We start from the raw sequence: 26,676 nt of genomic DNA, 5'->3' as shown, positions 1-26,676 counted from the left end.
CTGAACCTATCTTTTAAAAGAGTAGATGAACATATTTCTCAAGATGATATATCATTTCGATCAAATACTTCAAAAATTCCTGAGAATTGCAGCCTAATGAATGCAGAGGTTGTCTAAAGGAGGGGCAAATTAAGACCTCAATGTCAATATCTATTTTGTAACAATTTTCAGCTCTGTTTCCCATACGACCAAAGAATATAAATCACAAATGTATACATACAGCTGTGTCTGTTAAAATTCACCTGTCTTTCATTGCATCATTAATTTACAGTGGAATCGCTTTTTCCATCCCACGGTCACCAGTGCTGTAAAAGTGGATATTTTCATACTCTGCAGAGTTAGATAAATTTTGTGTGTTTGTAATTACGTGAAATCATGACATTATAAAGTGGTACAATAAGGCAAGGACAAATATTTGCATGCTCTTATTTCAGCACTAGTTTCTGGTAGCGCGAAATGCGCAAAAATTTCAACACTGCGAAAATGTCTACTTTTTACAGTATGATAACCATTCAAGCCTGTCATCATTCACACAGCTAACTTTGCACACCTGTTTGAAGGATGCCATCTTGGTGGGCGGGGCCAGACGGGAGGACATTCCTGATCTGGAGGAATTCATTGGGGTCGTCGCCCCCGACGATGGTGAAGCCGAAGCCCCGCTTGCCCTTGACAAGATGTGTGGTGTAGCGCCTGCCGACAAGCTCGTCGGGGTTGTTGGTAAACTTGTACAGATCTCCATCTGGTCACCGAGAATACAGCACAATTAATTTATTCACTCTGGTTTTCCCATGAGGCTCAGAGCGCTTAAAAAATTACAGAATTACAGAACAGCAGGCAAGGAACATTTTTTTATAATCCACCAACCTCAATATGGGTTTCAAAATTGTGACAGCTTCCAACACTCCAAATGTGATGACATTTGATTGTTTGACATCCCTCGTATGCTCTCCTCTACAGTAGATGGCTATGCCACTCTTTAATTTCTATGTCATCTCTTCTTATTGTGTCCTAAACGAGAATCTCCTTTTAACACACTAACACATCACTTGATTTCAATGATTTGCAATTAAATGAAGCGAAGGATAAACTAATATGCTGCTGCAAGATTGAGGCAAATACTATTCTATTTTTGCTGATATGTAATGATAATATCTGAAACACTGACTCACAGTGACCACTCAAAAACAAAAAAAAAGCACTTAAGATACTACCAGGTCTGCCAACATTCCCACATCCAAATCAGGGAGATTCCACACTGCAATCAGGGAGATATCTGTGTGTCACATGCATTTCAGTGTGTAAAAATAATTCCCAAATCAGGGAGATTTTAATATTCTCTTATTCAGACATGAACAGATTTTGACATTTCCAGGGAGACTCCTGTAGAATCAGGGAGACTTGGCAGCTCTGTACTACCTGTTGAGATCCAGGTGAGCATTTACACACCAGATTCTTTGTGAAGTTACAGCCCTGCTTCTGTTTTGTTTGTTTGTTTGTTTTTAACACTATATTATGCTTCACAAGTTTTCAATTACTTTCCCCTTCAGAGTTGTGCAAGAATTTGTCTCTGGTACATTGTGGAGCAAATGCCTTCTTTATAAAATGTCAATCTTTTGGTACAAATTAAGCACAAGTTTATTATATGCTCATTACATCACTATGGATTTATGGAGTTTGCAGACTTTGGTGCTGCCGTACCTGGTCCTATGGATCCATTAGTCTTGGTCTTGGTGACGTCGGGCTGACTGAAGGTCCTATGTGGCGACATGGGGCTCTCCGAGGAACTGTTCCTGTTCAGGTTATTGTACGAGTTGACAGGTCGTGACCCTTGCGGGGAAGACGACCCCACTCCGTCGCCCGTCTTGACCGGACTGTCAAACTGTGTCTTCCGGTTCACGTGGCTGTGGTAAAAAGAAGACAAAGCACAGATGCCCAAAATGGTCAAAATCTACCTAACTCTATTAAAAATTGAGAGGCTTTGTTGATATTACAAATTTTGCTCTCATCGCCATTATAGTACTATGGATCTGTGCATAGTGGGACACAAAAGCAGAGGAACAGAGATATATTCTTTTTCGAAGTAAAAATGTAATTTCAAACTGAATGCTTCAAGAATAACGTCTTGGATGTTTTCATTTTCATTAATACTGCCTTCATCACTCCACTAACACCTTTCATTTTATGTCACCCCATCAGACACTATGCATGTGTGCCACCAACTACACCATGGAATTTCCATCCAACTCATTTCCACACAAACAAGCACTGAGGATGTCACATGTAAGGTCTAAATATGCAATCTGTTTGCTTAGTTTTTAAATTCTTCTCTGTATTGATTTATTCTTAATTCCAGGTTTGCACAAGTGAGGGTAGGGAGTTATCTTCACAGAGTGAATGTAGTGTTTACTGTACATCTAACTTATTGCAGCAGACTTCTTCTCTGGATAGCTTCCCAAAACATCACAGGGTCGCAAGCAAGAATTCACCCCATACTGAAAACACTGATACTGTACACGAGGCAATGCAGTCACACTATAAAATGAGGGTTGGGACAGGTGCCTATCTCTTCCTATCAGATAAGCCTTTCCTGTCAGACATTTTCCCCTCTCCGTGAAAAAAAAAAATAAAAAAAAAAATAAAAACAAACAAACATTTATCATTCCCATCACTAACTCATGACAGGATGTTGATGCATAGCTCTGGTACGCCTGTTGGATGAATTTTTCTGGAGTTTTTTTTCAATTGTTTGTTTGTTTGTTGTTGTTTTTTTTCATGGATGCTAACTGCAAACGTGAAAGGCACTCACTGCAAATATGTGAAAAGTAGACTTGGGTTGAAGCTGGTGTAAGGCAACACATACATTAAAAAAAAGAACATCCCTGGGGTAAAGAGGCCTTGTATCTCAACTGGCATAAGAAAAAAAAAAATGATCTCAGTTCTCTCTGTGACTAACCAAGGCTATCACAGACAGGGCACTACAATCCCACTGGTTTGCTTGCTGGGGCTAACTCTAAACTCTCTCAGGCAAGTAAAATTTAAAAGGGCATTTGCAGGGCAAGTAAAACGAAGGGACATTTGCCTGTTAAAACATGTAGGGACCCCTTACCCAAATTCCCTTCGGGTCAATGAAAGGAATTACATCTTTTGTCCTTGCCCTGTGCATCACAGTTTGGAGAAGGAATAGTTGCAAAATACCACATGACTGATGCCTCCCGTTAGTAGCTCTGTATACCAAAACAACACTAACTAAACTGAATTACAAATTTGTCATCATGGCCACGTGTGACCTAGCCCCGAGACTACTAAAAGCTTTCAGAAAATCTGTTGAAAAGAATGAAGCCTGTCACATTGTATACATTGAACAGTACAAATCAAATTAAAGGTCATATCATAGAGCTTTGATTGCTATTCATACATTTATCCCTGCACGTGTCAGAACTTTTCCTGTACCAGCACTATTCATGTCTTGACTTTAATCCTTCCCTACTCACACCTCTCTTTCGTCTTTCTTCATAGTGCGACACTGGAACAACCTTGCTACACCACCCCCAATCCAAAGCAAAGCAAAATGGGATTAACTCCACATACACTACAAAATAATTACATCACTGCCCATCTGCTTCTCAACCGCCAATAACTGTAAGATTCTTCTGTTTTATGATTGTCCATGCACATCACACTGATTGGGAATACAGATTTCTCAGCTTGCTGACCTCAACTGCCCATGTCCACGACACAAACACACAGATGTTGTGACATGGATAAACGAGGCCCCCACGTGTTAACCACGGAGGAAATGCTAACAGTACCTGTAGGATGGGGGCAGGTGGGTCATTCGATCCCCTCGATATTTGTTCCACCAGCTGGAACTGGGCTGACAGAGAGACTTACCATTCAGACTTGTCTTTCGTTAGAGGTCAAGGTAAGATGGCTTTGATTTCTCCAACTCTACACAGAGTGGCTGTATCAATACATGATATATGCACACTCGACAGCAGTGCAACCATTTGACTAATACAAATGAATACAAATAACAGCATGATGCGGGGGCACTCAAAATTTCTTTGTGCTGCATTTTTTGGTCTTCATTTTGACTTCGGCTTGGCTGTCAGGTGAATCAGGTGTGTCAATCACACCGGCTCTCAGGGCCACAGGTGTAAGATCAATAATGAACTGTCATCTCTAAAGAAAAGGATCAATGTCCAACCGGGAAATTAGAATTGGGGCTTTAGAGGCTTCCCAAATAAGCCAATCAGACACGAATAAACACCAAAAATAGCTCAGTACAAATTTCTATGTGTACAAAACTTGATTTTAAAAAAAAAAAGAAAAAAGAATGGACAAAAATCTGTGCAATTCTACAACATAACTCTAGGATTGCGACAGCAAAAACAAAAGAAATGCCAATTCTGAAAAAAAAAACGGGAGTACAGGTATGACAAAGAAAAAAATGAAAGAATAAGAGCATGACGGAAAGAGAAGAGAGCCTTGAAATTCAAACCTTCACAATTTGATTACCATGTAAACAAGTACATTATAAATGGGTAGTATGCCTCTCACTCTGGTGAACTACGAGTTGATGGAGCAAATTTTCATGTAGTTCCCCACTATTGGGACAAGCAATCTTTCATCTAGCTTGATCTAATTTATAATTTGTTTACATATATGTATTCGTTTAACCACAACAAATTAACAAACAAACATAAATCTGCACTGAAGAATTTGGTTCTGTATCCAACCAGCCCCCCTCCCCCTTTTACAATACACAAAATGATAGTTTAGTTTGTGTCTATCCAGCCACCTGGGTTACACACACATGTATACACACAATGTGTCTACCATAATCCTAAACTCATTACAGCTATCTTTGTGAAAGCATTCAATTCTTACAGCAAGAGTGGATGCCTGGACATCGTTGCAAAGCAAAGGAGAAATTTATTGAGGATAATTACGCTGCCAGCTCTTTGTATGTCTTGTCATGTGATCTAGCTTGCCGCTGGCATGGTCACCATTGGGCTTGCCAGTTTACTGTGCACGTCAAACATCCAAGCAGGAAATGAAACAGACGGACTATACATGTACAGTGTATATCTGTACTCAGATTACTGTAAAAGTGGTTTCTTTTGCGGTGGTTTTATTTTCGCGCTTTTCGCGCTTCGAGGTTGAACCGCGAATTTAACATCACGCGAAAATGTTTCGAACCTGTCACTTGTTACAATGCTATTGCGCACATGCACACACGAAGATTCCGCGCATTGAGTGTATTGATAGTCAACACACACACAGCGATACCGCGCAATGTAGGTACAGGCATGTTATAAGATACTCGAGAGATGGGATTTCAGGTAAGCCTGTATTTAAGTTTAATTTCTATCTAATAAATAAAAGAATAATTGGATTATAGTTTGGGTTTTCATGTGCAAAATAAAACAGTATTTGCCAACTGTGAATTCACAGATTTTGCCGACCGCAAATTTAAACACACGCGAAAAAGTCGGCACCGATGGAAACCGCGAAAGTATCTGTACGTGAAAGAAACCACTTTTACAGTATAAGTGTGTGATGTGACAATGAACAATACCTACAAAGGCATCTTTAGCATTGCCTTGTGGCCCCTCATAATCATCGCATCCAATGATATTCATAACACTAACAGCACAAAGGTGTACAATTCTCACAGGAACTGCATTCCTTGTTAACCTCCTCAAGAAAAAATGCCTCCATATCAAAATGTGACGGAAAATGAATTTCAAGTGCAGTATTCCAGATTAGCAATGACAATTATAAAAATGCTGATAGTTTCTTACTCTTTTTCTTTTTTCTTTTTTGCATTGTATAGAGCACTGAGGTGTGCTCATATCACCTTCTGTCTCATCAGCTGGAAAATATCAATCTCCTCAAACAAGAATGCAAACGTAATACGATAAAGATTGACAGCTGCAATGTTGCCATTTAGCGAATCATTGATGTCACCGCAAACCCATATCTGCGCGAGAAATCTGCATGATGCCTCGCAAAGTGGGTGCAAGAAAGACACGCCAGCGTGAGTGAAATTGCACAAGGTACGGACAGTATGAACATCCAAGCTTGTCATGAGCAGAGGCAGCCGAAGACAGTCCTGCCGCCAGGACCATGGTGACTCACGATTTTGGTTACGTTACCCGAGAGTTGTGCTCTAATGGGGAAGTGCCGAGAGACGATATTAACCGGGGAACTAATTAGGTGAAACTAGACAGATCTGATGAGATGATGTAGGGAAGAGAGGTGTGAAGGAGAGCGCCCGTGTCCCAAGATTAGCTGGCTTTTGGAGTAGATGCTGCAAGATTGCTTGTTCGGAGTAAGATGGACAATACTTCTGTGTGCAGCCAGCAGAGCATACCCATCTTTTGTTTCTACAGGGTCCCTTCAAAGCAAATCCTGTTCACAAACTTACTCTTTCTGCTGTTTATATTTCAAAGCTTAAGGTTTATTCAGATAAGCTTGTAAAATAGACATACACATTCACATTTGAACATACCTTTTCCATTCACTTTTGTAACCCTCACTAAAATCCATCACAATTATAATGCTTGATGGCCAAATGTTATTCTGGTATAATCCAACAAACAAGCCCATTCCCATTCCCCCCCCCCCCCCCCCTTAATCTACATTTTGTACAAAAGTGCTTGGCAAATGGTCAAGACACACAAGGGAATCATATGACTCTGGTATTGAGCCTCTAATCAGCTACAAAATGCTTGGTAAAGGTCCGTGCTTTCAAACACAATATACCTATATAATGGTGTAATTCTGATAATTTTGTGCCATGACCTTCATGCTCTAAAAATGGAAAAAAATCTTATCATGATTTTTCTCGCAAATAGATCACTGACTTCTGATAATCCATCACACCACTACTTAAATCACAAGGTCTGCCATTTTGGGGGGTCAAATGTGTCATTTTAGTACATTTTCATTCAGGCTTTGTTTGAGAAAACTACACTTTGGCTAGAATTAGATGAGTTTTATCCCCCCGATGTATCATCCAGATCTCAGGCAAAAGCACCCTCTCACCACTCTTGTGGAGCAAGGTCTAGAAAGTACTACAGTAATACATGTTTAAAAACAAACAATTGTACAGACAGGCTTATGTAATGATACGCTATCACTTCTGCACTGCATCACAGGGGATGTTGAGACCTGTTCCAAGACAGCCCAAATAATGGCACACACAACATTTCCAAGTGGCATGACACTTATTGTGGAATATCAAAACACATCAAAGCCCATCGAGGAAAACCTCATTAACTTCCCCAGATGGACATTGATAACCTTTGTGTGTTTCTCTTAGACTGACAGCCAAGACAACTCTGCTCAAACTGGGAGCAGAGTATACTAGTGTTAAAGGGACTGTACAGTACTGGTTGAGGTGGGGATTCATGTTTTGAACATTCCTAAGTGAGATAATGAGAAACCTCTTATGAAATATGAAAGAGCATGCAATTTTAAGAAGGATTCAACATTTATTTGATGAAAATTGGTTTTCAAATGGCTGAGATATCCAAAAAGTGATAATAATAAAAGGCGACAGGCCACGCCTTTTATTAGGATTGTTTTTGGATATCTCAGCCATTTCAAAACTGATTTTCATCAAATAAACTTTTGATACCCCTTAGAATTGCATGCTCTTTGACATCTCATAGATTGGTTTCTGAATATCTCGCAAAACGTTAAAAGCCAAATCCTCACCTCAACCAGAACTGTAAACACCCTTTAATGCACCATAGATAATAAATGTATACAGACTCACGATGCAATACACATAAAGATTGAAAGAATATGACTTTTCTCCTGACAACTTCCATCCACAATAATTGTTCTCTCAATTCCAGGTAACTAACTACTGATGCAGCATATGCGCTAAAAGAAGTGCACAAAAATGGATTTCTCAGCCTAGACATTGCTGAAGTCACATCTAAGAGTAATTAAAAGAATGGCAGAAGAGATAAACATACGAGAGATGTACACAGATTCGGTCTGTCACAGTTTAAAGTGGTCGCTCTCCGCAGAAGCCGGAATGGAATACTGTAAAAGCCAAAATTTTTGCAGGAGTACAGGACTAAGTTTATGCGCTTGGTGAGCTATAAAAAATTTCACAGGTTTTCAATACATTGTAATTTTCAGAAAGCCATTCTGAAGTCATGAAGTCATCTACTTACTCAATGTAGTATACGCCATACTGTGGGTCATCGATTTTTTCCCATCCATACGGAAGCTCTAAAAACAAGAAAGAAACCACAGAATATGCATTATTTTTACTTTCGTTAGAGAAGTATACATCAACATAACTAAATAATCAAAATTACAACATAAAGATGACACATACATCTTACTTTTATAATTCATTATGGAAAAAAAAAGACATCCATGGATAAAATTGTACATGGAAAATATGAGAGTGCATGTTATCCCTCTTTGTTTGCATATATATATATATATCAACATATTAAAACATTCTCATGTTTATATGCATGTACACATGGTTATGAAATCTAATTATTTATGAACCAACACAGGTATGGATATATATAGATATATTGTCAATGACGGAGGCACAGTTTAATATACTGGTGGCAAAATGGATCAGAGTTCTGACGTCTGATATAGGTCTCCCTCAAATTACATCATATAAGCAATTTTTCCATCGCTCGTGAATGCACGCCAAAATTGCCCACCATTCATGTTTCTCCCAAAATAGTATGTAATCAACCAACCCTGCCAAAAAGGTCTTTGTGGGGGGGTTACAGATAGAGAGAGATTTTTATCCCGTCTCCGGCGCGATAATTGGGGTCGACTGAGGAGGAGGAGTGGAAATGTGGGAAGCATGCTACATTACCTTCTCCACCAGACTCTGATGTCGCGTGCTTCTTCTTCTTCTCCAGCCTGGGATCCAGCCACTGTGTCCGCTCATTCTTATGACTGCACAGGAAAAAAAAAAAAACAACCGCAAAATAATACACAATGACCCAGAAGTCTTAAGTGGATACAATTAGCTGATGTTGATTAACATCGGTAATGGGGAACCATGAATGCTTCACGCCAATACTGATGGCATAAAAAGAAATATATATATATAATGAAATGCTATGGTACAAAAATAAACTGTGTATCTTTTTTTATGAAGGTCTTGGCATTGTTTACAACTTACTTGTACGTGCCGGTTTGCCGGTCCAGTGAAGACTTAGAGATATAATGTTCCTTTGTGCGGGAATGATGAACTTTGCTCAATTTGTCAAGGTAAACATGCTTCCTGTCAAGTGTGGCCATTTGCGCATTTGTTGCAGATGTAAAGTTGTGCGACGACAAAGACAAACAAAAAGCAAAAACTACAGCGCAGAGGGCAACAAGAGGGCAATGAAAGGGCAGCGAAAGGGCAAATTTGTAGCACAGCCACCGCTCAGATTTATCCACACGTGTATTAATGCTCAAAACATACACGGAGCCTCACAAACATCCTTCAATATGGTGGCGTCTCCTTTTCAACTATTTCAAAATGCTGACCTTATGCATTTACAGCTGAAGCTGTCTTTTAATTCATGAAATATTGACCATCATAAACGGCACTCACACATACACATTTGGTGACAGGGCTTTTGGAAAAATGGCACCATCATTACGGAATAATCTCCCCCTCAGTATTAGGTATATTACAGATTTCGATAAATTCAAATCTGTGTTGAAAACTCATCTTTTGATAATTGTTGATATGACAATACATGTGTATGTGGATATTGAAACGTTTGGATGATTTTATTTCCATGTGTACACGCAGAGACTAAATGCTCTCTGAGAACTGATTATTATTATCATTATATACCTGTTTATATCACGTTGTACCATTTGACCCTACGCTGAGCGACAGCGTTTGCTTGCATATTGTCAGCGGTTTAGTGCCAATGCATCATACAATAGTTGCCAGGTCTGCACACGCTGGGGGAGAGGAGTACAGTCACATCAAATCAAGAGAAGAACCATATCAATGGGCAGGGAATGCTGCTCCCTGGAACAACAACAAACTGCACAGTATAGACTGGTCATGCATCTCTACAGAAAAACATGCACGTCGTATGCTCTACAACTGAACTCCCAAAATTGTGCATGGCCCAACAAAAACAACTCTCATCCATCAATTTCATTTTGTTTTTTCATATTCTATTTCTGCAGCTATTGTTAGTGTTGTTCTTGGTGGTGATACGTAACTGTAACTTCAGCTGTATTTACATTATGTGGTCTCACATTAACATTTTTTCCAGGAGGAAGCGTTGTCAAGCCTGACATGTCCCACATCTGTACCCCTCGCTGTTCTTGATTATAAAAAGAAAAAAAAATTGTGTGCTGTTTACTATAAGCCCACATTAGACTTTGACCTGCTCGCCCAGCCCTGCACTGTGTAAAATATGATATGCACACCACTCCCTGTCTACAGCCGCAGCAGTGGTGATGGTGGCTTGGCGTGTGCCTAAAGCCTCTCTTGTGTGTGTGTGTGTGTGTGTGTGTGTGTGTGTGTGTGCATGCACCATACACTTTTTTCCTCTTTTTTTTTTTTATTTCTATTTTTTTGCAATCGTCAAAATAAGCCATCAAGCGGAGAGAAGACAGGGCTCAACTTTCAGTGAACCCCCATGATTTTTGTCTGACCCCACTCCCATACAGAACTTTTATTCTCTCTTTCTGTCTATGACTGGGGTCACGGCACCATTGAGGTGTTGGATTCCAGCCCTGGTCACATGACCCCAAGCCATCAATGGGAGAAGGGGGGGGGGGGGGGGGGGGGGGAAGAAAGAAAGAAGCAAATCGGGGTCCTCTATCAGGGTCTCGGAAAGATCATTACTATTTTGACTTTACAACCACCAGTCATGCACTATCCTCCACTGGTAACAAATTGAAAAAAAAAAAAGATCATTCATTTTTTCCCCTTCTTGACGTGTGTACATTTAAAAACAGAGGGTAAAACCTGTTACTGTCAGTCCAGGGCCCGTGAGAGCTCCAAGACACTCTTTCATCAAAGTGCCCCCCCCCCCCCCCCCCACACACACACAAAATTGTTTGGGGACGTGTCACTTTGCGTGCTACATAGTTTCTGCAATCTGAGGCTTGAGAACAATGACATTCGTCTTTTTTCCCCCCATCTTTGTTATAGGACTATATTATTGTCAGCTTATGCTAGTATATGGAAGCAATGCCTGTTTACATTGAGCTGTGCCTAGATACTTGCCACAAAGGGGAGCCTACATTCCCCACACTTTGTTCCAAATCCTTCCATTTTGCTCCCTCCCACAATAGCTGGTGTCCCCCCCCCCCTCGAAATCAATGATGATTAATGACGGGATTGTCAAAGAATTTGACCCATACCACCACAGCCATTGGTATGTACATGTACACTGCACCTATAGTATACACCCATCAGTTGGTGAAAGAAAGAGAGATCCTCTCATGTTATTCCAAAATCCAGGAGCAAAATTCTCTCAGCTGTGGAGGACAGGCCCATTCAGTTTGTCATCTGGCCTACAAACATTCATTCTTTACCATCACCACTGAACTGATTTAAATGGACACTTTCGTACTCTGCTGCCATAAGGTCACCAGGTGTTCCCCTTGTCAAAATGACAAAAACAAAAACAAAAACAGAATCACACTACCGCCAGTAGTTTGCTCCCAGTAGTTCCCAGATTGTTTGCCATCAAGCCATTATGGTATGCATTCATCATTACACTTGACTCCTTTCAAGCCCATATGACAGCTTCCTGTGAACACAAAACACACACAGACTCATACCATCCTCACATACATACACGTACACACACACACACCATATGCCATTCATCTCCACACCAATTCATAATCCTTATTTGAAAAGGTCATATATTCAAATATATCCAAACAAACTCCTGATGTCACTGCAAACTGATTTTCCAACTTGCATCATCACTGCCATAAACTTGCAGAAAAAATAAAAAAAATCCTCATCGCTGTGGGACAGAAAAGGGAGAAGTGCTGAGAACACCGATATCAAATTCAAGACACTCGGCAATGCGCAGATCATGTGATAGTGCTTGGATGTGCGAGAACACACAGGGGTAGGATTCCTCCTCCAGATCTCCCAAGTGTCTGTGAGACCAGGGCCCCATTTCACAAAAAGCTGGTATGATAGCAACTCTTACTGGAATGGCAATTGTCATGGTAACGACAATAATCCAGCTTTCTGATTGGCTGTTGCTATGGGAAGTTGCCATTCCACCAAGAGTTACTATCCTAATATCTTTGTTTTTTTATGAAATGGGGCCCAGAGCACCACTGAGAAAAACAAAAGTGCTAGGTTTTGTTCCCAGGCACTTGGCTTAAACTAGCCAAGCTTTTTACATAAGCATTCAGTATTAAATCCATCCAAACTTGACCTAATTGTGGATTAACATACCCACTAAAAAGGCCTAAGGTGTAGAAATGTATGGGCAGGCCATGGTGACACAATAGGGATTAGGGAGATTAGATTAGATTAGATTAGATTAGATTAGATTAATCTTCATTCATTATTCATTGACAATTAGTTTCCAGACACTTGCGCCAATTTGTGAAGAACGCACTCTGGGCATGAGAGTCAATTGGGGATCAAGGCACAGTAAGGGTTAAATTTGGTTTAGAGTTAATGATGCAGATCACCTTCTGTGAACACAAGTCTCTTGGTGGCAGGCTCCCCAAACACTGCCTCAATCAAAATCCTGCACACGTGGCGGAATCATCAGCATCATATTAGCATCCTCGTCATAATTGCCTATTGCCGCAAAAGGAGGGTCCACCTTTGGTAACACCAGTGACATACTGCCGGGGCTGAGGACTTCATTAAAGGGGGGCACAAGTGCGACCCTGGGGCGCATCATTACACCCTCCAGTGAACCTCAACAAAGGATTCCCCTTCATTGTGTGCCATTTATGTCCTGTACATGCGAGTCTAGGACTGTGCCTTAAATCATTTCCTCATACTCTGTGTCTTTTCCCATTATCACGGTACTGACAGCCTACGCTACAAGCAAACTCCTCGTATTACTTTTAAAACCAATTCTGTATGGGACCAAGGACTGTTGTCTGCACTTTTTAGCTGCACAAAATTTCAATGATGAAGCCACATTTTCAAATGACCTCGTTCCACCTTGCAAAGTAGTTGAAGAAGCGATAAAGCCATAACCAGCCATTATTGTCTCAAAATACTGGTATTTTGAAGCTGCATCCTGGCTCTCACTCAATTTTCATAATTTGCTTTGTTTTTCTGGATGACTGCCCAGTCCATCAAAACAGGTTTATAGACATCTAAAATGAAAATACAAATGTGTATCTCTACTGTCATATGTTCTGCAAAAACATCAGAGACCATCATGATAATCGCAAACAGGTGCTTCAGGTCTGCTGGTTTGGTTGTAGTAAATGCAACTGACATGAGAGTTACCCACTGACTTTGGGCTCCTGTTTCACATAAGCACAGCTACATTGCACAATACTACTCTATTTAAATTACAGATCTGCCTGGTCGTAAAATTCTACAGATCATTTGATGTCATCACTACAGTTCATCATTTCTTCCAAAAATGGGTACATTGGTGCCTATGATGACATCTTCATTAAAAAAGCTTTGTATCAAAGTTTATTGAATGCTAATTTCAATCCTAGTGTAGTTGAATACATTTATTATCATTTTTTTTTTTGCATTTCACACTTCAAATGCTTTCCACTTTCCCTGCCCCCCCCAGCAAATCTTCTCTATTACTAACACACACACATACACATCCACACACACACACACACACACACACACACACACACACACACACACACACACACACACTCAACTGTGAACACAGAGATAATGACTTTATGCACGGCTTGACATTAGTGGTGGCCCGGGGCCACTAAAAGTTGATGTTGGGGCACCAAATTTCCAAAGAGGCTATCTTTTGGTGGCCCAATCAGGCACAAACATTCAATATGGATTGTTATGTTTTCGTTTATTTCGGGCCATTACATGTCTTATTCAGGCCACCAAAATTTCAGATTAAAAGATTTCAGTGGCCTGAACTGGCTACCAGTTAAAAAAGTGAGTGTTGAGCCCTGTTACACCATCGTGACAGTAAACATACAGACACAAGCAATTCTGCTTAGTTTCTATAAGATGAGAAAGAGAGGGTAAAAAAAAAAATTGGGTTTTGTAATACGCCTGGGACTCACTCGATATAGTACATGTCTCCCTGCTCCGTGAAGGCAATCTCCCAGTCATCCGGCAGTGGGCCAAGGTCTGCCTCCAGTTTGCTTATGTCTTCCAACTTCTTCTCCTCCTCGGGATCCTCTACGACGGGCTTCTGGTTCAGTGTGGTGGCCTCTATCGTTGACTTGTTCCGCTGCCGCTTCCCCGGGGCAGATGGCTTGGCACCTGCAAGCAGGTCCATTCATTGAAAGGATTGTTGGAAAAGGGGGGGGGGGGGGAAAAAAAGAGAGAGCCAAGTTATGTATAGATTGCCAATAATGTGTCATACACTGCCAGATCATGCCATCAAATAATATTTACACCAAGTCCTACTTTGATAAACTCTTGAACACACTCAAGCGGGATGTTTGGGGACTCAGAAAGGGGAAAACACTCAGTGTGCCTTTCTCTTGCTGAAATCGTATATAAATTAAAGCAAAAAGGAACTCATTATATGAAAACTAACTTACTTGATGTTTGGACAGCTTTATGAAGATACACAAGACACACTGCAGCACCGTATGTCACACGGGGCAGAGTACGAATCCATGCACAACACACTAGAAACAGGTCCACTTTGCTCTTGACACCAAATTTCTGGAGATCACCGAGTTACATTACTCCATCACAGAGGGGGTGTGTGACAGACCCACACAGAGACACCAATCAGGAAAAGATACACCCTCTCCATCTGCCAGGGGGATTACATGCCACAAGGAATGGCCAAACAATGGCGAACATTTCATCGAAATCCCTCGCTGCACAATCCAGCTCGACACCTAATAGCTTTTGCAGTGTCCAACTACCGACTTGAATCGATGTCTGTTACGGCACTCAAAAGCAAGTCGAGCTCGTAACGAGTGCCGAAAACGTTAAACATCAGACAGCAGTAATGTTAAGTAGTCATGAGCACTGGCAGTGTCCCTTTGGTATGGTGCTACATGTAGATACTGGAAGTGGTAGGGGTAGGCTGTTTGGTGCTGGGAAATCTATTTGTATTTCCTTCTCTGCACAAGCTAGGTGGAGGACATTTATACTCCGTATCATCAACAAGGAAGCAATTCTGCATCACCGCAAACATTTCGAGACCAATAACAACGTCAGATGTATCAAGGCATAAGACAAGGCTCAGGCAGCATAGCAACTGAAACAAGACGCTTAGAGTGAGAATTCACACTACATATCAATTGACTTCCATTCTTAAAAAAATGTCTCTAATCAATATACACACAAACCATCTAAAAATATAGTCATTTTTAATAAATCTTTTATCAAGTGTTTGTTCAGGTCTCTGCACGGGCAAATAGTCCAACTCCCCCCCCCCCCTTCCCCAATCCCAGCATTGCCCTCAAAAACAAAAACAAAAACAAAAACAACTAGAGATTGTAATTTGTCATTACTGACAAATTAAGGTGATCCGATTTTTTTTTAATCAATGATTCGAGGTCTGATCGCAATAGGCATGACCATACAGGTTTCATCTGTGTTTAGAGACATTGGCCGTGTGATGTTTGGATTCTCATTTAAAAAAGGGAGTCATATCTGTCATCTTTGGTACCAAATTCTGTATACACTAGATAACGAAGATTCAGCAACAAATACATAATTTAGGCATGACCATACAGGTTTCATGTGTGTTTAGGGACATTCGCCGTGTGATATTTGGAATCTCATTTACAAAAGCGAGTCAGACCTGCCATCTTTGGTACCAAATTCCGTATACACTGTAACGAAGATACAGAATGAAGTATATTTGACCATTGACCCCACTTTGCACAGCCAGGATGGCATCTAAGCAAAAAGTGGTTATTTCGTAAAATGATTCTTGTAACATGGTCTTTGCGTGTGCAAAATATGGAAGAGATAGGACATGTATTCACTAAGATAGAGAATGAAACATTTATGACCTTTGACCCTAATTTACATACCCAAGATGGTGTCTGACTAAGAAGTTGTTATTTTATGAAAAAATGTACGTGACATGAACTAAACATGTGCAAACTTTGAGGGTGATAGACGCTGTTTTTCTTGAGTTATTGCAAAGAAAGTTGCAGAAAGAAAGACATATCTCAATACATTGAAGATAAGCTTTAATTTCAACCAAGTGTTTTAACGTGATCCCGACATCGTATGAAAAAACGAAGGGTAAAATACGATAGCCCAAAGTCTCAGCTACAACATATTAAGATCTGGGAGCAATTCACCGAAGCATAAGTGAGCTAGTGCTCGAAAAAGATAGTCATGTCAAATTTCATTTGCAGAAAAACTGCACTCCCATAGAGATAACACGTCATAACGAAAATACAGAAAGAAGTACATATGACCTTTGACCTCACTTTGCACACCCAAGATGGCGTCTGAGCAAAAAGTGGTTATTTTGTGAAATGATCCTTGTTACATGGTCTTTGTGTATGCAAAATATGGGAAAGATAGGACATGTATTCACCAAGATACAGGATGAAACATTTATGACCTTTGACCCTAATTTACATACCCAAGATGATGTCTGATCAAGTAGTTGTTATTTTATGAAATAATGTACGTGACATGAACTAAACATGTGCAAAATATGGGATTGATAGCCATTGTTGTTGTTCATCTATTGCACAGAAAGTAGTAGAAAGAAAGAAAAATAAAGAAAAAAATGTGTTATTTTATAGAAATTTGAAGGAGAAGCATAAAAAAATCAGAAAAAGATAAAGTTAGGAAGGGAGATTATGACTAACTAAAGAAAAAGAAGAAAAAAAGTGCTTAAAAAAATGAAAAAAAATATTGGCAGGGGTGAGCCTCGAACCAGGGACCTTAGGATTACGAGTCGGATGCGCTATGCAATGACCTATTTCATGCTCCATAGGCCCTGTGTATTAAGCAAAATGACGCTGCATCGAAGCCACGTGCCATTTTCAACCAAGTTTTTCGACGTGATGCCGACGTCGTATGAAAAAATGAAGGGCACACTTACGATAGCCCAAAGTCTCAGCTACAACATACTAAAATCTGGGAAAAATTCACCGAAGCAAAAGTGAGCTAGTGCTCGAAAAAGAGAGTCATGTCAATTTTCACTGCCAGAAAAACTGCTCTCCCATAGAGATAACACGTAAACTGGACAAATTCTACAAGGATACATTCAATCCATTTTTACGAGGCGATGACGTCATCCAATCAAAATGTTGTTTTTACATTAATGAAAGAACATTTCATAAGCTACAACATACTGAAATATGGGAGAAAATTGGCAGAGGATAAGTGAGATACGCTCGAGTAAACTTGTAATTTGATGACGTCATTTTGAAAATTTACTTTTTTTACTTTATTAAGAAATTTGATATCTTTTAATCATTTTGTCAGCATTGCCTACCCATGAAATGACATGTACAACTCATCAGCTTTCAATATATGTAAAGAAAATGGGGGGTCACCGTCCATCCTGACGAGTAAAATCGGATTTAAAATTGGCAGTTTTTTGGCATAGTTGCACTGTATATCGCCATTGACGCGCGCGCGGAATTTCAACTTTGACGGCCCCGTATGACGTCATATTGAGTCGGATTGACTTGAAACGTGGTATAAATATTCCTTGACATTTCAGACATGCGATCAAAGTGAAAAAACTGGAAATTTCAATTGCATATGAGCTGTGCGTGCGTATATGCGCGCGCGCGTACGCGTCCGTCCGATTTTTTCAATTTTTCAAAAAATGTTCCAAATGGTCTGAAACGTGTGCAAAAAAATTTTGAGCTCGATTGGAGCATACAAATATTTCAACGCGCGCGTACGCGCACGTTTTAAGAGAAAATATGAATTTTGAGAACATGAGTAGAATGCGCATAACTTTAAATATATGTGACGTAAATTTCATTGAAAAATTCTATTTCATTAATGAGATATGATTGAGAATGTGTTTTCATATAATGACGTCATAGTGACGTCACGGTCGACTGATCACAATGATACATTAGATTTGCCGTCTTTGGGACATGATGCATACATGATATAATTTTGAAATTGACAGGCAGCGGACTTTCTGAGCTAACCTCTGCACAACTTTTGAGGAGAAATAAAGAAGAAGAAAAACAAAGAATCCGTACAGATACAGAAGGTGATCCGAGAGGATACTCGGATCACCTAAAAACAAAACAAAACCATAAAAATATGGCCAATTCAGTAAAACACATTTCCAAAGTGACCAAGTGCCACTGAAAGACTGGCCCACTGTACCTGGTCGAATGTCCTTCTTGGCGTCTGCTGGATTGCTTGAAGAGTTGTTCTGTTGTGGTTGGGGGGATGTTGGGCTGGACGCAGGGGTGTCAGGAGGGGGTTCCTGGGGAGGCTTGGGTGTCCCGTAGTGGTTACCTGGAAGAAAAGGAGGGGAAAGTTCTTGTGTCATTGCCAAATGCACACACACACACACACACAAAATCAAAAATAGCTGATCAAAAGAGTTTATAAAAGATTGGAATGAAATGGACATGGATGCAATCACTACAAAACCTACACTTGTATCACTTACAATGTGTACATTTGAAATATAAATATCATATAAGGACGCATGGTCCGATATTGATATGGTACAAAATGTGTACAGAATCAACATGGACAAAATATGATGACTTTCTTGCTTTGGATCCTTCAGGCACTGGCCAGCCTTTGAGGCTGGTTGTGATATAGGTAATCAAACTCTTAGGCATATTCCAAGAATGGGCTTCCTGGGATCAAAGATAGAATAAATAAAGCTACAGAGTATAATAGTCAAAGTCAAATATATCATAGATACAATGTACACGTACATGTATCTCAGCTGAGAAAATTGAATGAAGGTTATATCTACAACTCTAAGCTGAGAATGCATGAATGGTTGAGACTCTGGTTGAATGTCGGTGTTCTCTACTAAAGCATTGAATGGTCTGTCTCTAAATAGCACACTGTCAATTATGATGTATCTTTCCAAGGCGGCTTTGGGGAAATGCAGAAAAGATCTAACACAGAAGTAATGCATAGAGTAGCGCTACATGTTATGGGTTTTATTCAAACAAACAAACAAAAAGAGAAAAATGATAAATGCCAGGATCCCCACTTCAGACTCACACTCATGGTCTTCAAATTCAAGCATAAACTGTAACACAAACACTGTGTACCATATCCCTCCTTGTATCCATTAAAAAAAAAAAAAAAAACTTCATTAAAAACAAAAGATAAAAAATCACAATACTACAGAAAATATAATCTGCTGCTAGAGTCTCTCAAAATAAAATTCTGATTCAGAATGCCATCTTAAAAAAAATGGCAGTGAACTGGAGAGTTTAAAGAATACCTATTCTGCCCAGAAGTATTGGAGGGGAGTAGTATTTGGCAGATTTGTAACCATCACATAATATCATGCAGTCCTTTTTACTCCAATCATAGCTAGCTATATAGATTCACATCTTATCATGCCATGTTTGCCATCTTTAGATTATTACAGCTACCTCAAAATCAATACAATCCATTCGCTTACTGAACTGAAGCAGGGTTTTTCCCCTCTGCCCACATTGTCAACTTTGGTGGGTTTGGAAACTCAGCAATACACTGGCCCTATCAGGAAGCAAAAACTTACTAAAATGTGCTGCACATTGTGGGTAATGAAAATTCACTGAGCAACAAACTAATCGATCAATTGTACGTCTCGCTCACATTAGGTCTTGCATATGATTTAAAGATTTAAAACTATCATCGACTAATATGAGGAAGTCCATATGATAAATTCATCTATCAAACGCTCAATACTTTGATTCATCATTACATTTCATTTGTGGTGCCTGTAATTACTCATGGGGAAACGATTTTAAAGTAAAAGGGCAAAATAACCAAGCACACAAAGATACAATAATGTGGGACTACAATTTTGATGCTCACAGAATGTGATGCACTATGCCTTGGGTTTTCTATTGCGTTGTTATTTCAAGCAACAGAGGGTACTGTAATATCATACTTAGGTTTACTACAAATATGAATGTACAAGTGTATGTTATATTTTAAAAAAAGAGAGAGAGAGAAAATAGAACACAATTAATATATCAAAACCCCAATGTGACATTTGCCGCTGGACTGAAATATAGTGATAGCTGCCAGAGCAGTTCAGTATTCCACAGTTAATACAAAAATCGTGAGACGTAATGCCTGAATGTACTGGCAGTGTACATTGTATGCCTGAAGTTTGTGCAGATGAACACTATAATGTGAAATCGTTGAACAGTGCTCCATGTGAAAGTAATCAATATCCAGTATCATCTTTTTTCTTTTCTTTTTCTTTTTTACATTTCATGTAGATCAGCTTTTCCACTGTATACACTGTACGTGTCACGAAGAAGTTGTACACAAATGTGTTCAAAGCAATTCATTTTGAGCAGTATTGAATAGTATCTAAATAGTTTTCATGGCTGGCATATCAATATCAAAATTGTACCAGATACAACCTTCCAAAACTTTTGCAGTCAAATTGATGGCATGTAGAATGACAGGACAACTTGCTATCAAATGCATGGATTAATCTAATTCGGGATTTTTAAAAAAAAAATAAGATGCACAGTCCTACAATGTACATGCCACTAGAATCTCTGATATTGTGTAAATATTGAGCTATTGGGGGTTGTTTATTTCGAATTTTCATGCTATCATAATTAGCAGTCAGGAGACCTTGACAGTTTCTAAAATTGAGCAATCAAAACGGAAAAACATTTCTGTTCATTTTCTAAGTACAGTACATGACTGTCAAAAAAACAAAAAAACTCTCTCAAAAGATTTGGCACTACAATGCACACCTGGTTTGACAGACACAGATTGTTGCATACTGTGTATTCCTCAGCTTGCAACGTGAAAGGACGATGTACTATACATGGGGAGTTACTTGTATACCAGATGTCAATTTCCCAGGGTGAGACATACTGTAAAACATGATATATTCGCGGCATGAAAATTTCGCCACCTGGAGCCGATGACCTTTCTCGCGGCATGAAATTTTTGAAAAATTGCCACTAGCGTCCAATGCATATTGTGTAGGCAAGCACTTTCGCGTGCATTTTAATTTCACGAATGTTGGCACTAGTGAAATTCGCGAAATTAAAATGCACGCGAACATTCATCGTTTTACAGTACATGAGATCAAGGGATTGATAATTTGGTTGCATTTCCTCAAACTCTGTGATCCCTTTAAAAACCATGCATGTTGTGCCCTTTAGTTGTTAATAGCAGGTACACCTTCCAAGCTAACAATGTGGTTTCAAATCCATCATTCGCTATTCAGCTTCAAAGTCTCTTTAGAGTACACACACTCAATAGCGATAATTCAAAAGATGCACACTACCAAACCAAACTGCTTTCGAGACCTCTTGGAAAAAAAAAACGGAAAAAAAAATCTCAAGATTTAGTTCAAATGAGACATGTGAAGGGCTCTACTATGTAGACTGCTACCCCTGGTACTGTTATTGACATAGTTTACCCATAATTTGGACAATATAGCGAGAAGGGAGTCTGTGCGGGACTGCGCCTGCGAGCATGATGATATGCAAATAATTGCCGCATTCATTGCCAATCCGCAGTTGAAAGGGACCGTGCAAATTTAGCTCGTGAATAGCATTTAGTGCAGGCACTGGGGCACGCTCACAAAGGGCGACTGGCACGCTTGAAAAGCCAAATGATTGAGATAGGCTTCCAGTACAAAATGAATTTACGGGAGAAAAAAAAAATCACTTTAAAAAATTGCTATCATTCCATTGCTCTTCTTTTGATACTCTCCAAACATGGATGCACACTGTGAACAGCCCCCATTTAATAACCAGCATCAACAACAGGTTGTAGCATCAAGTCGAGCTTACTAAAAAGGCTATGAGACATGAGAAGAATGCTACGGCAACACACATTACACGATTATCGCTATAAAACCCAGCTCATGATACAGCGCATCATTGGACAAATTGAAATGTCTGAGCTCTGTAACACGCTCATATAGCAGCTCTTTTGCTGGATTATCGAGGCACCTTTCCCACAAGACTCTTTCTCCTATCGAGAAAAGTATCGCACCAAGTAATCGTAGCTTTCACGATTTTAAAGGGCACAATAATAAGGAAAACCAACGTACCATTCACATCATACATGTTCAACTTTGCTGCCACGAGTCCATGCACAAAATCCCATTTCATTATGCCGTTGGCACTAGGGCTTTAAGTTTACCACGTATGTGCACATCAATCTAATAAATACTTCACCAAAATGGTTTCCTAGATACGAATGGGGAGCTAATTATCAGGCAGACGCTGCACTGGAACGGCGGCGAAAACACTATGTCATGGCAATGATATTCATTTAAATATTCTATATACACTCATTTGCCTCTGAAATTTGCTCTGAAAGGTTGACAACTGATGAGACCCGCTTTGGTCTATCGCTTATTCTGCTTTGTTGATAGTATTGTCTTAATTAACTAACTAATTAATCATATCACCAGGCATAGGTAAAGCATATTTAAAGAGTTGTGACTCATCCGATATGAGTGCTGTCCAGCAACTTTGTTGTCTTTGTGGCAAAAGGGAGAAAAAAACAAAAACTAACAGCATTTTATACTCGTAAGCCATACGTTTTACTGAAAGATAATTTAATCTCACCAATACTTGTAAAGTTGTGTACAACCACTGAATAGTCCTTCACACTGCACACGTTTGCACACATTTTTTTTAAAACTTTTACTATTATCATCTTTTAGACATTACAAATGTTTGTTAAATACAGAGTGAACAAAAGCCATTCAAGCTACATCAAAATTGAGTGAAACAAACAAGCGGAGTACTGGGACACCCATCAATGTACTGGAACTTTGCAGGCTACATAATTTGACACCATAGCACTGAATAATATACTGTATGAAGCCGTGATTACCAGCAAAAGCTTATGCCAAGAATTCTTTTTTTTTTTCCTCAGGGTTGTCAACAACAACATCAACAACAACAACAATAACAGCACTGAGGACAAATATACAACTTTTACGCTAGTACCAAAAAATAGAATACAAACTGCACATTTAGCATATTTTAGATATTTTAAAACTTGCAAATGAGGACACTGTGTCTGTGATCTCACTGAATATCTGCAAACTGGCAGAAGATACATTTGTATCTGTCCTTAGATGACAGGTTATTCACTTTGGCCCAAAGTGTTTGAAAACAGACCTAACCAGAGAAGATCTACATTGTACATGTAGCACCCTAGGAGCTTCCTGGACCCTGACCTCCAGGGACTTACAGGTACCATTTTATGTATTCACCATTCATTCATGTACAATATAAAGGGGTCTTATGCTGAAATACCAAGTTGTGGACCACCCTGCCACTGAAAACAGCATACAGTAGATATTCCATCAAGCCTCGCTGTTGCCGATTTACATCCTTGTATTATCCTAAGTTGTTGAAAAATTACGGTATATGATACAATTACATCACATACATGTATGACATACATGTGTGATATGATACAATTTATATTTGTACCATACTAGAGATCTCTGCATCACTTCATCAAACGCAGAAATGCTAGTGTACAGAGCCAGCGGAAGATATAATGGCACTTGTTAATGACTATTCATGCTTTAATAACTATTCTTACTACATTGATTTCATAACTGATGTGTGTGTATGTTTGTGTCTGTGTGTTTGAAGAGTACATGAAGATTTTCCTACAAGTATTCTCCATTACAAGAGAAGGTAAAGATTTGTGATACCACAGTTCAAAGACCAACTTCAATTCAATTCAATTCAATTCAATTCAATCATCTATCAATTCTTTTAACAAAATATAGAATATAATGTGTCGTAAAAACTGTACAAAAAAGTAAAATTAAAAAGATAGTGACTCCAACTGACTTTATTAATAAGTTTCAACAACTTTAATACAAGCACACTTCACAAAACAACTTAATTACTGTAATGCCAGAAAAATTCGCAGCATGAAACTTTTCTGAATTGGTGCCGACAGCCTTTTTCACAGTGCATGAAACTTTCACGACTTGCCATTGGCATTCAATGCCTTGTGTGGAGAAAGCTTTGGCGAATCCTGGCTCCATGCAAAATTTGCTGAAGTTTCATGCACATGAAAATTTTTGTTTTTACAGTAATATGCTGATTACTTCTTTTCTTTTCTTTGTGTGTGTGTGTATGGGGGGGGGGGGGGTACACCTGTATATCGTTTGAACACTGCTGAGATTCATACAGACTGCAAATTCATTCCCCAGTATATCCTACTACGAATCGGCTCATATACCAGTGACACCCACTTTCACGTCTTTCTCTACTGACTGCAGAATGCACATTTTGCGCAGAATGTTGCTAACGGACTCACCATACGAAGCGGACGACACCAGTGCTGGTGGTATATCCAGATATATCAATCCAAAGCATGCTACGACAGCGTACAGCGAAGCAGAGAAAGCTACAGGGTGATCTGTAGACTCGGGGCAGACTGTGGAAGGTGCTACGCTAGTTCTGACACCTTCCTACCCTATAATACTGCCACAGTGTGGCTGCTTTTGGCTTCCGTCACAATGGAACTCTTGGAGCGAGGAGCATTCTATACACGCAGCCACTGGCGAACCTCTCTGGTGAAGGCCATATCATATTATGATTGCAATATCTCTTACAACTACAACAACAACAATGCAGGCAGTTGCGGTTTGAAGCAAATAAAACAGACATACGCACCACTATTATTCATGAATGTCCCTCAATGGAAAGGTGATAGTGGCATTCTCAGGGAATTCAACAAAATACACTCTTAAAGAATACCTATTGTGACAACATCTTCCTAAATGAAATGGACTTCCTTATTGGTACACGAAACAATGCATGGGTTTCTCAAAAAGTTTTGACAAATGCTTAGTGTTTGGTTGTTCTGGTAGCCTAAATGCATCAAGGACTGTGACACACACAGAGCCAGCATGGCCCGATTTCTTTTGATGACTGTCTATTCATCCAATGTTAGTAAACACTAACTCTTTTTGATGAACACCGAGTACTTGTGTCTTTTGTTTGTCAAGAAAAAGGGGGGTGAGCATGAACACTGGGACCATCATCACAAGACCTCATCAACGAAGAACCTACATGCAACTGCATACGAAGTGTGCACTCATGTTATTACATGAACTTTGTTCATTGTCGATGGCTAGATGTGGTTATCCCCAGTAAAAAAATGTGTTTGGCAACAACTGCTGATAGTTACCTTGCCTTTCTGATACAGTACACAGAGGAGGCTTGGAATGCAGTACAGTGCAATGTCAACAGGAACTGTCAACAACAATAAGTCAATAAAAATGTTGACGAGAGAAAAAAAAAAGTGCAATCAACAGGTAAATTCCTGCAAGCACAAAGACATGGGAATTTCTTTTGTTCAGTGATTACACATGCCCACATCCGGGAGGCCAATAAGATTCAGGACTCCAGAAAGCAGTGGGCACTGACCACAGCGACAAGCATGTGTTCCAACCCGAGCAAGAAATGCAGCTAGTAACGTTTTGTGGTCACACAAGTTGTCCTGGTATATCTTTTATGTTGCAAAAGTTACATTCACACGGTGTTCCTTCACTTCAATTTAAGCTAACTTCGACGATAAGCTCTTGCCCCCATAACTACAAGTGAGAGTCCCAATCAATGATTAAACCACAGATCCAGAAGTTTTGCAAGGATCCCAGTATGAGGGGCACTGTATTTACATTCAGGAGGTCGACTCGATAGCACAGGAGAATGAGGGTTTCACGGAGGAGTCACGCTAACTGCAAGTTCGTTGATTACCCCGTCCCCACGTTGCTTAATTACGGCTTGTGGAGAAATATTGTGGTTTATCATTATTGAGTAATCTTTGAGTTAGCCAACTTTCCAGTGCATCTACATGGTACTCATCTATGAACTGATCATCAAAGTTAACTTGAAGGTAAGGAGCATTGTGTGAATGTAACTAGAGAGTGATTTATTTACTCTTTCTCCTTACAATGCTGTACACACATCTCTGCTGTCTATGTACCATACTTTAAAGATTACCATCAAATAAACATGCTACAATAAAAGCTAACACACTCACACACACAGGCACACATGCCAACAAAACACAAAAACAAAAAGATAAAGAGCTGATGATGATAACGTGATGTTCTACTGGTCTTCGATTACACAAATCTGAATAAAACTAAAATAAAACCCCGAAAGAAAGCCTGGAGGCCTACCTTCAAATATGCCACTCTCCAAGAGGTGTCCACTTTTCTCCAAGGCAAGGAATTCATCGACTGTCAGGAATTTGTAGTCAACTCCATCTACCTCGCCCTTGCGCGCTGGTCTGGTTGTACCTGGAGAACATGAAAGACATCCATGCATATATGACATCGGAAATCCGCAGAA

General features: G+C 39.6%; 1 protein-coding gene across 1 annotated transcript in view; it reads right to left on the bottom strand.

Moving 5' to 3' along the window:
- The window catches only part of LOC139714341 (membrane-associated guanylate kinase, WW and PDZ domain-containing protein 3-like), an 87,242-nt gene that overhangs the window by 36,788 nt on the left and 23,778 nt on the right, over positions 1-26,676 (bottom strand). Inside the window, exons 4-10 of the mRNA XM_071626052.1 lie at positions 26,505-26,624; positions 18,488-18,622; positions 14,254-14,455; positions 8,876-8,958; positions 8,199-8,256; positions 1,699-1,901; positions 551-739 (exon numbers count right to left, since the gene is read on the bottom strand). Coding sequence (XP_071482153.1) covers positions 551-739; positions 1,699-1,901; positions 8,199-8,256; positions 8,876-8,958; positions 14,254-14,455; positions 18,488-18,622; positions 26,505-26,624 — 990 coding nt within the window. The remainder of the gene's footprint in view (positions 1-550; positions 740-1,698; positions 1,902-8,198; positions 8,257-8,875; positions 8,959-14,253; positions 14,456-18,487; positions 18,623-26,504; positions 26,625-26,676) is intronic.

The sequence above is a fragment of the Diadema antillarum genome, unplaced genomic scaffold (assembly GCF_040938485.1).
Source record: "Diadema antillarum isolate AM-2024a unplaced genomic scaffold, OU_Dant_1.0 seq00002241_RagTag, whole genome shotgun sequence".
Taxonomy (NCBI): Eukaryota; Metazoa; Echinodermata; class Echinoidea; order Diadematoida; family Diadematidae; genus Diadema; species Diadema antillarum.
This window is presented reverse-complemented; position numbering and strand designations above follow the sequence as displayed.